This window comes from Sinohyriopsis cumingii, chromosome 15, assembly GCF_028554795.1.
Source record: "Sinohyriopsis cumingii isolate HCF-2022 chromosome 15, ASM2855479v2, whole genome shotgun sequence".
Classification (NCBI taxonomy): Eukaryota; Metazoa; Mollusca; class Bivalvia; order Unionida; family Unionidae; genus Sinohyriopsis; species Sinohyriopsis cumingii.
This window is the reverse complement of record NC_142975.1, coordinates 70,642,943-70,661,448: the sequence shown is the minus strand read 5'-3', so window position 1 is coordinate 70,661,448 and position 18,506 is coordinate 70,642,943. Positions and strand designations below refer to the sequence as shown.

The following is an 18,506-nucleotide window of genomic DNA, read 5'->3' as shown; positions in this document are numbered from 1 at the left end:
TTCTGATTATTGACTACTCTTTGTAACTGATTATTGATTACTCTATGTTGCTAATAATGGACTATTCTATGTTTCTGAGTAATGACTACTCTTTGTAACTGACTACTCTATGTTGCTGATTAGTGACAACTCCATGTTGCTGATTGTTGCCTTCTCTATGTAACTGATTACTGATTATGATGCGCTTTTAGTGAACGAAATGGTATGCCTAGAGTAATTGTTTTATAATAGGATCTACAAAATCTGTATCGCATACTTGCGCAGCTGCTTGCTTTTAGTGACGCCTTTAATCTCTCTCTCTCTCTCTCTCTCATCCAATGTAGATTAAAATTGTTAACCAAAAACATTTAGGTAATTATACAACTACTACAAATAAACAATTATATCTACTGCAATGGCAACAATAACAATAAAGAAGAAAGGATGAAAACCAAGAGGAGCAACTTGAAAGAGAACGTGATGGGTGATCTTACGTATCGTAATCCATTCAATAAAATCAACAGGAATGTTTTTGCTGCACAATAGACTTCTAAGCTCGTATGGTTTTAAATGATTCGGTCGAATGGGTATGTAGCACAGTGTCAGTAAGTCTCACTAGGACATTTCATGATGTCATTCTGGCCAGTAAATTTAAACAGCAGAGGTGCTATCAACTAGAAGCTTACTTCGCATGTCGGATATTCATCAAACTATAAAAGGAGAAATACGTTTATGAAATACAAATGCCACACTACAGTGTGTGAAAACTGACCAAAACGCAAGACCTAACCAAGGCGACGCATTGACGTACGTGTATCAAATAATACATCTAAAACAGATGTTAATAATAGGTTTATCCTGCTAAACATTATAAGAGGCTAGCCATAGCATTCAGGAATAAATCGACTTGATAGGAGAACCTGTAATCATCAGCAGATCCCACATTTGTAATTTTGTCGAAGGTCTTATCAAAACAGTCGCATCAAAATGTAAGAAAAAAATTACAAGTTTGTTGGGTATATACTTGTCATCTGTAGATTTATTGCTATTTGTTGTTCGATCCTTAAATCGTATACCATCAGTATTTACACCATGTACGGCATCTGACTGGTATACCATCTGATTAGCTAAAATAACAATGATTTACGTCCATAAATCTCATACTTTGAACATACCGTTCTATTATTTTGACTGGTCATAGAAGGCCAATGCAAAATTTTGTACAGTAGTTACAAATACCATCGTTAAAAATATAGAAATTTATCATTTGCATTTATCTCGGTCTTATGCTGCACCGTCATCATACTTATTCAGTATTAGACACAGGGGCTCGAGTCGTTGCTTACAACTGACCTGTCATACATATACTATATAATAAGTACAATGGAGAACACTTATCTCCTTACACGTGCGACCTATTTAGGAATAAACGCTGATATTTCAAGCTACGTTTTGCGTAGCTTAATACATGTGGTACTGATGTTTAGCCCAGGCATTCGACCGTGTATCCCTATCAAAAGTTTGAGTTAATATCATACCTTTAAGGTTTTCAAATCATTTACCCATCATTTATCTCTATTCCGGGAAGCGTTCAGGTGGAATTTAAGTTCACAGGCAAGGTTATTTCAAGACCTATTACTTTTCTCCTTTTTTCTTTCTTCTTTTTTTGCATTGTCCGTTTATGTGTGTAAATGACTAACAAAGTATTATAAGTCATATATGATTTACATGGTACAGAGCTACAACAGTTTATCATTAATACACTAATAAATGTGTAGCAAACATCTGGTCCAAATCACTGTTCATGTAATAAACAAGTAAACGTCGAGTGACGCACAACATCTATGTGACTTACACGCCTGAATGTGGTTGTTGTTGTTGTTGTGGGGTTTAACGCCATTTTTCAGCACGATAGCACGCCTGAATGTGAAAATGTGAATTATGTCATTATCCGAAATCATCAATCACCTGCCGGGTATTACTGTAACAATGTATGCATGGGTAAGGGTATCACAGTGGTCTTAATATCAAGGCAATGTATACATATTGTATAAAATTATAATAAAATAATTGATATTTTGTACATCCTTCATAAATATATAATTGTAGGTATGACTGTTTCTACTTTATTATTTCACGAGAACAGTTGGCAAATACTGTTCAGTGTCCATCGCTTACATGGACTGGCCTGAATGTGAAATTGTGAATTCTGTCATTATCTGAAATCAGCAATCACCCAAGGGGTATTACTATAACAATGGGTCTGAATACGCCCCAGAGGCTGTTTTGCCGCCCAACGACATTTGGTGCCCAGGTCAACCACCAGTCAGCCGCCCCACCCCCCTTTGATACTATGCTACACAACGTATCGAAGCCACTTCACTGAGCTTTTCTTGCGATTTTTTTTGTCAGCATGAGCAATTTGCATATAATTAAATGACACATTGTGAATTTTGAGTAATTAAATAACATACCGTGCTTTAAACAAAGATAAGTAATACAATTCATCTTACCAAAGAGGTGACAACACAATTTTCATTATGTTATTATTTTATTTATTATAATTTATATAAGGTCCACAAAAATACCAGATTGTGGACGTACGAAATTCCACTGAATTTAACGAAAATTTTTAGAGGAACCCAGTTTCATTTTTTAGTATAAGTATTAACTGGCACTATTGGTATTTGGTATGATATACATAATAACGATATATATATGATACACTTTTTAAAAACTGCATTGGCCCGTTTTCGTGAATGTTTTTCTTCAGTTTTAGTAATTACCAATTATTTTTTTCCCAGTCAAAGATGTTTCTTCGATAGTATTTACCCAATCACAATACCTTAGGAGAACTTCTATTACGTCACAGATCCAATAAATCGGGTAAACCGTCTAGCTAAAACTTATCACTAGGAACTGACCAATGCTTGGGACAGAGAGATGCAGTTAAGTCGTGCCGTTGCTCTTGCTTTGGGGTGATGATGTCTTTAATGCATGCGTCAGCAATTTAAAGAAAGGTTAATAATCGATGGATACACGAGTTCTGACTGGGGTCAATGCTAAAAAATGCCAGTGTCCTGAAGAATTTAATGCCATAGGTCTAATGAAGAGGCATTTTACTTGTCATATGCATACAAAGGTCAGTCAAAATAAATTTATTAATTACTAGGGAGCGACCGATCATCCAACCTGAAAAGGGTCTGAACACTTCATTCCAAATAAATAGTGCCAAGCAATATTGCTCTCCGCTACCAGTAATGTCAGAAAAGAAGCTGGAGAACTACTTGCTGGTGAAAATGCCTTATGAGAATAGGTAAGAGGTGTAGGGAGATATATCCCATCATCCCGAAAAGAACATATTCTGGTTCCTAAAGTATGTGAGATACCTTCTACATAACCCAACTGAGAAAAAAAATCTTACTGGAAAATTATTCATTCGTGCTTTAAGATCTAGCAGAATTAATTTGTATTATTGTTATGTCCAGTAGTTCTTTTGGACTGGAATTTATTTCTTCAAATTATTTAATTCAAGGTATATTTCTCTGGATATGCAGAGTGCTCATAAAAATTAATATTCTTGGACAGAGACATCCACTGGGATTAATAGTGAATTCAAACCTGGAATTATATTACATTGTTTCAAAAAAAGACTGTTGGTACAACAACACGATACAGACCGCCATGGGCATATCAACACCATCAGTATTTGACTTTATTTTGGACTTCACCTTTTATTCAGAGTTTATTCAGAACTTTTATTATTAGGACTTGTGTCTATAAGTCTAGGATTATTTTGGGGTTTAATTCACAAAATTTTAAGTTCTTTTTTATTTTTTCTTTGTATTCTAGGGAAATAAGTTATCTGATGAATTTTACAAAGCTGGTTGCTTTTCACTCTCTTCTGTTACTTGTTTTAAGAGCATAGATTCGTAATACTGGGCAGGCTGAGACCAATTCCAGACAACTGGGAAAACCCACTGTCTATTTTCATCCTATGAATCAATTGCTTTGATTAGATGTAACAAAAAAAACCCCACACATCATGATTGAGCTACAGTTTTCGCAAAATGTTATTTCCTCATAAATTATCTTGTCTGCACGAGATTCAATCTTTTCAATGGAAACTGTGCAATACTGAGACTCTTTCATATCTTATAATCAAAAATAGAATTATGTCTCTGTGCTAGTTTTATCACATTTTAAAGTCAGTTGTTATTCAGTAATAGTTTAAATGCAGCTTGTGAACAAGCAAAAATGCTTTTAAAAAATAGCAAAAATTCTCGTCCTGCTGCTTTTCTGACATAACATTTTCATACAGTCACACTCATATAAAGTTTCATTGCTTACTTTTTAAAAAGTTATAAAACTTGCCATAGCTATACTAAGCTAGACACCCAAAGCAGTGGTACGTATTGAACGCTTTCACAAATACTGATTCATGCTGACATAGCATTCCTTTATTCTACTTTAGATAACATATGACTTCAAATGTCTCGATTTCATTTTATTTAGAAATTTAACCCTGTACAGTGTAAGAAACTGTAAAGCTGAACATAAATGTCGCTGATACCTGACCTAAATTGGCAAGGCAATGTCATTGGCTTGTAACTAAATAATTCTGTCTTTGGTTAGTGAGACTATTCACACAACAGTGACATTGTTCCTATTGTGGCTAGGTTTGAAAATCCAGCCTGAACTGCAGTGATTGGTTGGTAGTTTCATGTTAGTGCTGTGCATGATGGGCAAAAATTATTAGATTTTTGTACTTTGTTCAAAGATGGTGGCTGATAGCTATCTGTGATATTGCAACTAGCTGAAGCGTGATGCAGCAGTCAATGAAGCCATAAACAGGAAAGAGATAATCTCACAACAGACACCAACACAACAACAGCAGAATATCTAAATATATTTTCATAGGAAATAGACAAATTCATTATTTCCAAAGTTTGATAGGATGAGTGATATTTTTTCATAGCATTAAAAATAAAACATTCAGTTATTCCCAAACCTCAAGATCCATTTGATGAGATCACCATTAAAAATATCAGCACATGCTAGTTCACATTTTTCAATGAAAAAGCATGACGCTAATAACAAACCTTCATCGATTACAACAGTTGTCCACATACCTGTCAACCTCCCAAACAGTGTCTGGAGGGTGTCGAAATTCAAAAATGTGTATTGAGTTTCCATAAAGGGTGAGTGCACATGACCAATACAAGTGACATTATACAATTATAGATAACTTTTGTAATTATATAGGCCCATAGAAAATGACTGGAAATTTAAAATTGAATAAAATAAAATAAAATATGTTTTCTTTCAAGCAATAAAATAGTTTGTAGACTTATCATTGTCAAATATCATTATCACACACTCATATATATGTACAAACACTAAGAAAATCAGAACCAAAAAGACATTATTCTAAAAAATATATGGGGCCCCGAGTGGCTGAGTGGTCTAAAGTGCTCTCCGTTATGGAACACTGCCATCTCACCTCTGTCTGCGTGGGTTCGAGTCTCAGATTCGGCTAATGTAGGTATGTGAGAAAGCTTGCCAGTAGCTTCTCGTGGGTCGGTGGTTCTTTCTGGGGCTTTTCCAGGTTCTTCCTTCACCATTAATACTGGCCGCCATGTATAGCCTATTGTGTGCTGAAAAATGGCATTAAACCCTACAACAACAACAACAACAATAAAAAATATACTAAGTTTCTGTCTTTAATATCCACTGATCAGTGGAATAAAGTATTAATTAGATGCAGTCTTTGCTACTCTTACTAGTTCACTGGGTTGGAAAGTAATGTATGTGTCATTAGGGTTCAACTTTTCACTCATCAGTGACTAAATTTTACTGTTGTTCAAACGTCCTTGAAGATCTTGTTGAAGTTTCTTCTGCATAGAAAATGATCTTTCTGTGTGTGCATTACTGTGAGGAGTGTCAAACACACTTGTCTGAATATTTATTAGTTACTTTGAGAGTGAACTGTGCATCTGCACATTGTCTCAATGCCGGAGGGTGTTACTACATCGATTGATGTCGGTACACAAGCCAGGAATGGCTAATATCGATATGGTGTTTGCAGTTGCTTCCCCTTACTGCTGCACCTCACAAAGTGAAAGTCCATGAACCTGGGGTTCTAAAATTTTGTTTTACTGGGCTTTGATTTCTTCACTGATGGCTGATCCATGAATCACAGCTGCATTTTGACATTTCGCCTCAAAAAATGAATGACACTTCGATTCTATTCCAACTACCAAAATAAAACGTAGAGTGCAATCCGACTTAAAGAAAACCATGCTGTTGATCGTGAACTAATAATTTAAATAAAGATGGCTGAAAAGTTCAAGGCAATGAGTGTAATAACTTTAGTTTTTTCAACACATTTCTTTGATTTACATACTTCAAATGAAATGGGCTGTTCCAAATTAGCTTAATGGGTTCTCTCACAAAAGATTGTTAACACTACATCACTCTATGCATTGTCAGTCAGTTAAGTAATCTGGAATTGGGGGTTTTTATCATCAACTGACCAAATGTTTAATCATCTTTATGAAAGTCATCGGTACATACTGCCACAAGATGATGACAGTTTTACATAAGCATTATGCACAGCTGTTTACTATCTGTACAAGTTATGGGCTTATACTGTGGTGGGTCAAGAAAGCAAACTCTCTCTCTCTCTTTCTCTCTCTCTCTCTCAAGATTACTGTAAACTGTTTTTCTAAATGTGACAATGGCCAATGGGGGAGTAAAAAAATAATGTTTTTTGCATGATACATATTCTCACAAATATGTTTTGATGTTAGCATTTACAAACAGTTTATTAAACATCAGTTTCTATGGATACAGCTATAATTGTTTGGGCAACATAAATGATTACTACTTAAGCTTTTCACCTTGAAATCAAAAGGCCTAGCTGGTTCAATGATAACATGCTTATCTTGGACCAAAGATGTTCTGGGTTTGATCCCTAGCTCTAACACATGGTGTTTATGGAAGTCTATACAAGGTCAGGGAGTCCCCTTAAGTTGTGTTTTTCTACATTTAGTTACTTATTTCCAGGGTGACCACAAAACTCCAAAAATAATATCTTCTGAACTTCTCAGCACTAAATTTTAATCAGAAACTATGTAGTCTTCTATTTTCCAGGACTTCATATCATACCACAACTGTTGGTACATAAAATCTAGCAATCTAAAATCATTTTCGTACAATCTAGCAATATAAAGTCATGTCTGTACAATCCAGAAATTGAAAAATCATTTACACACAATCTAGCAACCTACAATATTGTATATACAATCATTCAGACTAAAATTGAGTACATACAATCAAACAATCAAAAATAACATGCACACAATGTATCAATGTTAAACAGTGTATGTACAATTTAGCAATAGGAAATAGTGTATGTACAATTTAGCAATAAAAAATTATGTATGTACAATTTAGCAACGTAAAATAGTGTATGTACAATTTAGCAATAAAAAATTATGTATGTACAATTTAGCAACGTAAAATAGTGTATGTACAATTTAGCAATAAAAAAATGTGTATATACACTGTAGTAATGTAAAATAGTGTATAAAATGTAAAATAGTGAACTTTGCTCCACAATGGACATTCATATTTAACTACAGGTTAATATTTAAGTGATGTACTTCAATAATGATTTTAAAATAACATGACATTCTTCTATTATCAGTGTAACTTCAATCATTGAAACATGTTCAATTATTCAATTACTTTAACTTGTTCCATGGTTCAATCATTGTAACCTGTTCCATTATTTAATCACTGTAACTTGTTCAAATGTTTAATCATTTTAACTTGTTCCATTATTTAATCACTGTAACTTGTTCAACTGTTTAATCATTGTAACCTGTTCCATTATTTAATCACTGTAACTTGTTCAAATGTTCAATCACTGTAACCTGTTCCATTATTTAATACTGTAACTTCTTCAAATGTTCAATCACTGTAACCTGTTCCATTATTTAATCACTGTAACTTGTTCAAATGTTCAATCGCTGTAACCTGTTCCATTATTTAATCACTGTTACTTGTTCAAATGTTCAATCATTGTAACCTGTTCCATTATTTAATCACTGTAAAATGTTCAAATGTTCAATCATTGTAACCTGTTCCATTATTTAATCACTGTAACTTATTCAAATGTTCAATCATTGTAACCTGTTCCATTATTTAATCACTGTAACTTATTCAAATGTTCAATCATTGTAACCTGTTCCATTATTTAATCACTGTAACTTATTCAAATGTTCAATCATTGTAACCTGTTCCATTATTTAATCACTGTAACTTATTCAAATGTTTAATCATTGTAACCTGTTCCATTATTTAATCACTGTAAAATGCTCAAATGTTCAATCATTGTAACCTGTTCCATTTAATCACTGTAACTTATTCAAATGTTCAATCATTGTAACCTGTTCCATTATTTAATCACTGTAACTTATTCAAATGTTTAATCATTGTAACCTGTTCCATTATTTAATCACTGTAAAATGTTCAAATGTTCAATCATTGTAACCTGTTCCATTTAATCACTGTAACTTATTCAAATGTTCAATCATTGTAACCTGTTCCATTATTTAATCACTGTAACTTATTCAAATGTTCAATCATTGTAACCTGTTCCATTATTTAATCACTGTAACTTATTCAAATGTTTAATCATTGTAACCTGTTCCATTATTTAATCACTGTAAAATGTTCAAATGTTCAATCATTGTAACCTGTTCCATTTAATCACTGTAACTTATTCAAATGTTCAATCATTGTAACCTGTTCCATTATTTAATCACTGTAACTTGTTCAAATGTTCAATCATTGTAACCTGTTCCATTATTTAATCACTGTAACTTATTCAAATGTTCAATCATTGTAACCTGTTCCATTATTTAATCACTGTAACTTGTTAAAATGTTCAATCATTGTAACCTGTTCCATTATTTAATCACTGTAACTTATTCAAATGTTCAATCATTGTAACCTGTTCCATTATTTAATCACTGTAACTTATTCAAATGTTTAATCATTGAAACCTGTTCCATTATTTAATCACTGTAAAATGTTCAAATGTTCAATCATTGTAACCTGTTCCATTTAATCACTGTAACTTATTCAAATGTTCAATCATTGTAACCTGTTCCATTATTTAATCACTGTAACTTATTAAAATGTTTAATCATTGTAACCTGTTCCATTATTTAATCACTGTAAAATGTTCAAATGTTCAATCATTGTAACCTGTTCCATTATTTAATCACTGTAACTTATTCAAATGTTCAATCATTGTAACCTGTTCAATTATTTAATCACTGTAACTTGTTAAAATGTTCAATCATTGTAACCTGTTCCATTATTTAATCACTGTAACTTATTCAAATGTTCAATCATTGTAACCTGTTCCATTATTTAATCACTGTAAGTTGTTCTATTGTCCACTCACTGTAACCAGTTTCATTGTTCAGCCATTTTTGGGAACTGTGGTAGCACAGTTGGTGAAGTGTCAGACTTGTAACCCATGGATCATGGGTTCAGTACCTGACCAGGCCAGCCTGGGTTGGATACCTTGGTGTATCCCTGGGAAAGGCACATATTACCCATTTTCTCATCATGAAAAGCCAATAATGTGTTTAAAGTTCCATTAAAGTACAACATAAAAATCAAATTCAACAACTGAAACATCGTCCAAAATCTAATATTGTCTTATTTACTGACAGAGAATGTAGAAAAAAAATACATAATATGTGAGAAAATTATATACATTTCAAAATTAGAAAAATCTGCATAATTATCAGATCTGCCGCAAATCTGCAAACTGTGACCCCCCCAACTCAGTTTTGTGGAAACATTGAAAAGTAAGGTCTCATGGTCAAACACAAAGACTAAGTGACTGACAGTTCGCTGTCAAAGCTTTTAGAGCTTATGTGATCAAGGCAGATTTAAAAAAAAACAACAAGACTTTCCTCAAACTAGAATCTCATGCATCTGTGTCAAGTACAAATGGTCACTCCCTTGCCATGGATTTTGTTTGATAAGGATTCATGTCATCTCACCATACTGTCAAGAAAAGGAGCAAACCTTATTTTTCTTCAAATTAAGCATTCATAATGGACATATTTGCAAAGTTTCAATTTAAGATATATTATGGGGAAAGAACAACTTACATTATTACATTTGGATGTAAGATATATTATGGGGAGAGCAAAACTTACTTTATTACATTTGGATGTAAGATATATGATGGGGAGAGCACAACTTACTTTATTACATTTTCATGTAAGATATATGATGGGGAGAGTACAACATACATGCACTTTATTACATTTTGATGTGGGATGTACAATGTGGAGAGCACAACTTACTTTATTACATTTTCATGTAAGATATATGATGGGGAGAGTACAACATACATGCACTTTATTACATTTTGATGTGGGATGTACAATGTGGAGAGCACAACTTACTTTATTACATTCTGATGTATGATATACAATGGGGAGAGCAAAACATACATTTTTAGGCTTTCATCTTTCAATGAATATTCTTAAAAAACAAGGAACTTCAAGCAATACTTTTTATTCATCATATGAATAAGATAATCGAGAATACAAGAAAGCATGAATTCTGTAGAATGCTATGTCTACTCTGGCATAGTACAAATACCTAGCAAAGTCCCATGGCATAGTACAAATACCTAGTAAGGTCACTTGGGATAGTACAAATACCTAGCAAAGTCCCATGGCATAGTACAAATACCTAGCAAGGTCACTTGGGATAGTACAAATACCAAGCAAAGTCAATTGATGTAGTATAAATATCTAGCAAAGTCACTTAGCATGGTACAAATACCTAACAAAGTCACTTGGCATAGTACAAATACCCAGCAAAGTCAATTGATATAGTATAAATATCTAGCAAAGTAACATGGCATAGTATAAATATCTAGCAAAGTCACATGACATAGTACAAATACCTAACAAAGTCACTTGGCATATTACAGATACCCAGCAAAGTCAACTGATAAAGTATAAATATCTAGCAAAGTTATTTCGCATAGTACAAATACCTAGCAAAGTCACTTAGCATGATACAAATACCTATCAAAGTCACTTGGCATATTACAAATACCTATCAAAGTTGCTTGGCATATTACAAATACCTATCAAAGTCACTTGGCATATTACAAATACCTAGCAAAGTCACTTGGCATATTACAAATACCTAGCTAAGTCACTTAGCATATTACAAATACCTAGCAAAGTCACCTGACATATTAGAAATACCTAGCAAAGTCACTTGGCATATTACAAATACCTAGCAAAGTCACTTGACATATTACAAATACCTAGCAAGGTCACTTGGCATATTACAAATACCTAGCAAAGTCACTTGGCATATTACAAATACCTAGCAAAGTCACTTGGCATGGTACAAGTAATTAGCAAAGTCTCTTGACATATTACAAATAACTAGCAAAGTCATTTGGCATATTACAAATACCTAGCAAGGTCACTTGGCATATTACAAATACCTAGCAAGGTCACTTGGCATATTACAAATACCTAGCAAAGTCACTTGGCATATTACAAATACCTAGCAAAGTCACTTGGCATATTACAGATACCTAGCAAGGTCACTTGACATATTACAAATACCTAGCAAAGTCACTTGACATATTACAAATACCTAGCAAGGTCACTTGGCATATTACAAATACCTAGCAAGGTCACTTGGCATATTACAAATACCTAGCAAAGTCACTTGACAAATTACAAATACCTAGCAAAGTCACTTGCCATATTGCAAATACCTAGCAAGGTCACTTGGCATATTGCAAATACCTAGCAAAGTCACTTGGCATATTGCAAATACCTAGCAAGGTCACTTGGCATATTGCAAATACCTAGCAAAGTCACTTGACATATTACAAATACCTAGCAAGGTCACTTGGCATATTACAAATACCTAGCAAGGTCACTTGGCATATTGCAAATACCTAGCAAGGTCACTTGGCATATTGCAAATACCTAGCAAAGTCACCTGACAAATTACAAATACCTAGCTAAGTCACTTGACATATTACAAATACCTAGCAAGGTCACTTGGCATATTGCAAATACCTAGCAAGGTCACTTGGCATATTGCAAATACCTAGCAAAGTCACTTGACAAATTACAAATACCTAGCTAAGTCACTTGACATATTACAAATACCTAGCAAGGTCACTTGGCATATTGCAAATACCTAGCAAGGTCACTTGGCATATTGCAAATACCTAGCAAAGTCACTTGACATATTACAAATACCTAGCAAGGTCACTTGGTATATTGCAAATACCTAGCAAGGTCACTTGGCATATTGCAAATACCTAGCAAGGTCACTTGGCATATTGCAAATACCTAGCAAAGTCACTTGACAAATTACAAATACTGTACATGCAGTAGTGTTTGCAAAATGCAAAAATATGATTTATGCAAAGATCTCAGGACCAGTTTAAGGACTTTTTAAGGATGTGTTATAATAATTTCAACAGGTTGCTATAATATTTTCAAGGGATTGTTATAACATTTTCAAGGGTTTGTTACATTATTTTCAAGCATTATAATACTTTCATGGGCATGTTATACTAATTTCAAGGGGTTGTTATAATATTTTCAAGGGATTGTTATAATATTATCAAGAGTTTATTACAATATTTTCAAGTGTTGTTATATTTTCATTGGTTTCTTGTGATATTTTCACAGCTTTGTCTTAAGATTTTCAAGGGCTTGCTATAATATTTTCCAAGGCTTGTTATAATATTTTCAATGGTTCTGTTATATTTTCAAGGGTTTTTTATAATATTTGCAAGATTTTGTTATATTTTCAAGGGTTTGGTATAATATTTTCAAGAGTTTGTTATATTTTCAAGGGTTTGTTACAATTTTGTCACTGACTTGTTTAACTGAACTTAATCACTTTAAAAGGTGAGTTCTAACATTGTTTTTTACTCTAATGTAGAGTGCATTATCCAAATTATAAAATCAAGTGTGACAAGTTTAGGTCTTCAAATACAAAGATTAACACACATATATAGATACACACATAGAACCATGGCACTGTCAACCAAAATTATTGTCATTACTAATATACAATCATAGCACTGTCAGCCAAATGTAATAATTACTAATATACAACCATAGCACTATCAGCCAAAATTACTGTCATTACTAATATACAACCATAGCACTGTCAGCCAAAAGTAGTCATTACTAATATACAACCATGGCACTGTCAGCCAAAATTACTGTCATTACTATAATACAACCATGGCACTGTCAGCCAAAATTACTGTCATTACTAATATACAACCATAGCACTGTCAGCCAAAAGTAGTCATTACTAATATACAACCATGGCACTGTCAGCCAAAATTACTGTCATTACTATAATACAACCATGGCACTGTCAGCCAAAATTACTGTCATTACTAATATACAACCATGGCACTGTCAGCCAAAAGTACTGTCATTACTAATATCCTGATAACTTCTTAAGATATTCACATTTTTCTACTTAATCTTAACCAGGATAATTTGCATACATTTAATTTCTTGAAATTAAAATAATTAAACAAGTCAACATGGCATAATTACAAATAAACTTCTCTTATGTTAATAAAGCACATGTCTTTATATTCAATTATTGAACCTCAAAAACATGATATCACAGTTTTCAGAATACAAAATATTTATTGGAATGTAAATAATCATGACATTGACAAATTGTTTAAAAAGAAATAATTGATTTGTGGCACACATCTGAATATATAACACAAGTCTATAAAGATACACACCATAATAAGCATATAGATAACTTTAATCTGAATATGGGACTTGAATAAAGAGTGTGACTTACGTTTTCTACAATATAACTTTACCTGTAAGATGTTCATTAAAAACTGTCAATGTTACCTGATAAAACAGTGTTTTTACTAATAGCTGTCACTATATAAACTTACTGTTACTATCCTGCCATGTCACACTAACTGTGAAATTGATCACCTAATATATGCTGTGAAGGGCATTTGAACAGTTCTGAATATTTTGTTCTAACCTTCTTTTGACTTGTCTAAAAATTTAAGTGGGTGCTGTAGAGGTGCAATTGATGAAGATGATAGATATTCAGTGGAAGAAATTACTATTACCACTTGCAAACATTTGTTGGGCTTTTTTCCAGTATAGTGAAAAATCATTTGAAGCACAGAAATGTTTTGCAAGATGGATCCCACATTGTCGATGTCTGACTGAAAACAGATCGAGGATGAAATCAAGAAGCTACTCATCCCATAAGAAAAGGTAGACCAGAGATGTTTGAATGAGGTTGTCACATGTCACGAAACATGAATGTACTTTCTGAACTGGACTCAAGAGAAAATAATAAAGCCTGAATTGGAGAAAACAAGCAGCGACCACAAAGAAATGTCGTTCTCAAGAGTTTTATTTCTTGATGCAAAAGGTCCAGTCCTCCAAATGTACCTGATTCTTTTAGTGCCACTGGCCATTTACATGCCACCATGTCAAAAGATGTGGAACTGAACCACCTGTCCAAGCACTGATACCTGATATATCCATCTACTCGATGTCAATGCATCAGCACATAAATCTGCTGTTATGACAGAGATCCTGCAGAAGAATGCCATCCAAACTTTGCCACATCCTTACAGCCATGAATGAACTGCAAGAGTTTTGACTGAATCCTGTTATTACACAGGGAAAATTATTTGAAAGTTGCCATGTGGCTGGAAGTGTAAGTTTCCAGTGTATGAACAACACTGAATGTGAAATGGCATGTAATAACTGTACATTTGACGGAGAAAGCACATACATGGGGATTTATAAGAACTTTTTTAAAACCCCATTTTAGCACTCTATAACTTCATCTGAATGATGTGATACCATAAATCTTTCATTGTATAGTAGTTCCTAGACCACTGAAGAACTTGGTACATATGGTAATGCATACGATCTGTGCATGGCTGAGGAATGAATGAGATAATCTATTTACACCATGGCTAAGGTATGAATGAGATAATCTGTTTATACCACTGATGAAAAGTAACAGTGAAACATCTACACATTGATTTTTGGAGTGGACTGCTTGCAAAGTTATATTTCACTGTAGGATTAAACTGTTAGGTGATCAGAAACCACAAACAGTTTATGAAAAGTTAAAAAAAATAAAATAGAAAAATACCAGTATATTGATGGTATATATATATATATATATATATATATATATATATATATATATATATATATATATATAAAGGATTTTTGTTTATTTTCTCCTTTATTTTTCATCTTTGTTTAATGAATGAAATGTCAAAGCCATGTCTTTAAACCTACTGTTTACTTGATACCTGTTTGGTTGAATTTTAATGGCTTTTTATAGACTTTTTATTGGTCATATCAGGTAGATGAAATATGAGCTAAGTGTCTTTCTGCATGGACAAAAAGTCTGTTTTGAGACCTCGGGGGAGGTGGAGTCATTGCATGTGCCCCCCACCCAAAAAGAAATGTTGTCTATTTGAGAATAAGTTATCTTTCATACATGCCTGCAGAAAATGACTAAATTCAAAACTGAATGAAAAGAGGATATTTTCTCTTCCTATGTTAATACTGGATATATTTCATTGTGTGTTACCAAAAACATGATATTTTAAGGAGTGGCAAAGTCATGAGATAAAATATACAGTATTTGGTACCACAAAATGAAATATATCCAGTATTAACATAGGAAAAAACTTTTTTTTATAAATTATATTCCAAACTTGTTCCAAGATAAATGTTTGGAAGATTAAACTCACTCTTTGGCACAACACACTCACCCCAACCCTTTTCTCAATAACTCACCTGACTTTCATATCCTGATCATATAGATATGACTTAAGAAAGCAATAAGATGTGGTTGACCTAAAACTATCTGACCTTATCTGAAAACAATGCAAGTCCAATTCAGCAATACATCACAACAGGTTTTTGTTGTTGTCAAGTAAAGGGAAATAACTTCAGAAAGACATGAAAGGCCTAATGTCAAATTTCTTAATCAAAGATCAATTTCCATGTCTGAAATGTAAGGCAGTTTCTATGTTCTAGCTTTGTAGGCACACATCATCAAGCATCATATGGCATGATGGGAAATCTTATGTTTTCTCATGTGAAAATATAAGGATATATTTTTCACATGTTAAATTATAGGAATGAAAAAAAAATATTTTGCCAATAAGTCTCTATATTTCACACTTAAGTGTATAATAAAAGAAAATAACTTGTCTATTTTCTTTAACGCGTTTAATACACTTAACAAAAAAAAAAAATGGGTAGACTTTATAAATGAAAAACAGTTGGCAGACTTAGCACTGTCAAATATCATCACCACATATACATGTGCACTCACATTATCACAACCACATTGACATTAGGTAAAAACATGTTACACGAAGATTCTGTCTTTAAAATCCATTACATCAATGAGTTCATCAATAACCCAGACCCAATGGGGGACAGATAGATTGTAAATTGCCCAGACTCAATAGGGGACAGAGTTCATCAATTACCCAGACTCAATGGGGGACAGAGAGTTTGTCAATTGCCCAGACTCAGTGGGGGGCAATAGAGTTTGTCAATTGCCCACACCCAATGGGGGACAGAGTTCATCAATTACCCAGACTCAATGGGGAACAGAGAAGTCATCACTTACCCAGACTCAATTGGGGAAAACAAATTTCATTTTGGTAATAAATCATCTAGAAAACTGAATTTTAGTCCAAAAGGAGCACTGTCAAAGGAAATATCTATATTAAACTGTATGATAATAGGATGCTTGTATATGTATCAGTAACTAAGTAAATATTAACATTTTGTGTTCATGCAACATATTTAAAAGCAAAAGAAACAGAAATTATAAACCCCATTAAATAAAACCTTAGCAAGTCTGAAAATTTCATAAATTTCAAGAATACAACCATTTAGGAATTAATTGCAGTTGTACAAAGGGTACTTGTTTCTCTAATAGTATTTCACCAATTACACAAATACAATTACTAATTATTATTAATTACTTATAGACAATTAGATACTCTGGATAATACTGATTTTGATTAAATACACAAAATATCCTTGGAGTAAGTACATCATCTACACAAGAGTCAAATAATTTGGATTGTGGATCCCTTTCATTTATAGCAGGAGGTCGTTTGTAGCTGGGGTCTCCGAGGGTCATATTTCCTGCAAGGACTTTCGCTTGGAAAATGTATTTCATCCCATTATCATCTGGAGCTGCATAACCATCTGAGTACTTGGCCTGGCTGGCAAAATAAGTACCTTTTCCGAAAAGAGTTCCAACTCTCTCACCTGCAAGTCGGAAGTCAAAGTTCTGATCACAAATTGCATGAACAACGTCGAATGCAGTGCCGTGATACAGATCTAACTCATTAGCACACCCGGGTCCGTACTCTGCCTCAAATCTTCGCCTTGTCCTGGCATAAAAATAGGAAAAAAAGCAAAATATTTGGTTTGGTTTTGCATTTTACAGTATAAAAACAGAAGAAGGTTATTTAGTGCAGATGCTGTTGGAGTAGAGTACATTGTTCAAGAATACACCATAGCAGGTGACCCAGGCAATCTGATTAAAAATATAAATATTTAACAGACCTTGATAAAATGTCAAGTTCTGCTGACCTTTAAAATTTCTCAAAGTGACACACATCATTTGGAACCTGTCATTAATAACAATAACTCCCCCTAACATGAAATGGAATACTTTATCTGATATTCCACAATTAACCTTTATTGTTTTTGATCAAATCTCCACATAGGACTGCCAAGATCTGAGTTTAATGAGACTGTCAAGATCTGAGTTTAATCAGACTGCCAAGATCTGAGTTTAATCAGCCTGCCAAGATCTGAGTTTAATCAGCCTGCCAAGGTCTGAGTTTAATCAGACTGCCAAGGTCTGAGTTTAATCAGACTGCCAAGGTCTGAGTTTAATCAGACTGCCAAGATCTGAGTTTAATCAGACTGCCATGGTCTGAGTTTAATAAGACTGCTGGCCTAGACTGATGCAACTGTAGGATACAAATCAATAAAATGAATAAAAAGTAATATTTATATAGCGCATTATTGTAATTAGCACTGGACTTTCCCCATTTTTTTCTTCTCCTTTTCCTGTGATTGTATACAATAAACACTATGGCAATGTTCGTAGGTTTTAAACTTTCACTCTTGAAGATTTAAACAAAATGTCACATGACTCTTGAATTTTCTAAGAACATAAAAAGACACTGTATTGCACTTGTACATTTTTGTTTCTTTCTTCTTAAATCCTCAATGAATATGACTTTAAAAAACTTTCACGCAGATCTTAATACAAACTAGTAGTAGTGATGGTGATATCTACATCTTTCTATCTTTTAACGCAGATAATCACTCATGTATCATGTCACTTAC

At 33.4% G+C, this 18,506-nt stretch overlaps 1 protein-coding gene across 2 annotated transcripts in view; it reads right to left on the bottom strand.

Annotated features, from left to right (window-relative positions):
• Window positions 1-10,577: 10,577 nt before the first annotated feature.
• The window catches only part of LOC149782039 (E3 ubiquitin-protein ligase MIB2-like), a 56,797-nt gene continuing 48,868 nt past the window's right edge, over window positions 10,578-18,506 (bottom strand). For both annotated transcript variants that reach the window (XM_089933448.1, XM_089933447.1), the window contains exon 19: window positions 10,578-17,536. In XM_089933448.1, the coding sequence (XP_089789574.1) occupies window positions 17,116-17,536 (421 nt within the window). In that variant the 3' untranslated portion in view covers window positions 10,578-17,115. The remainder of the gene's footprint in view (window positions 17,537-18,506) is intronic.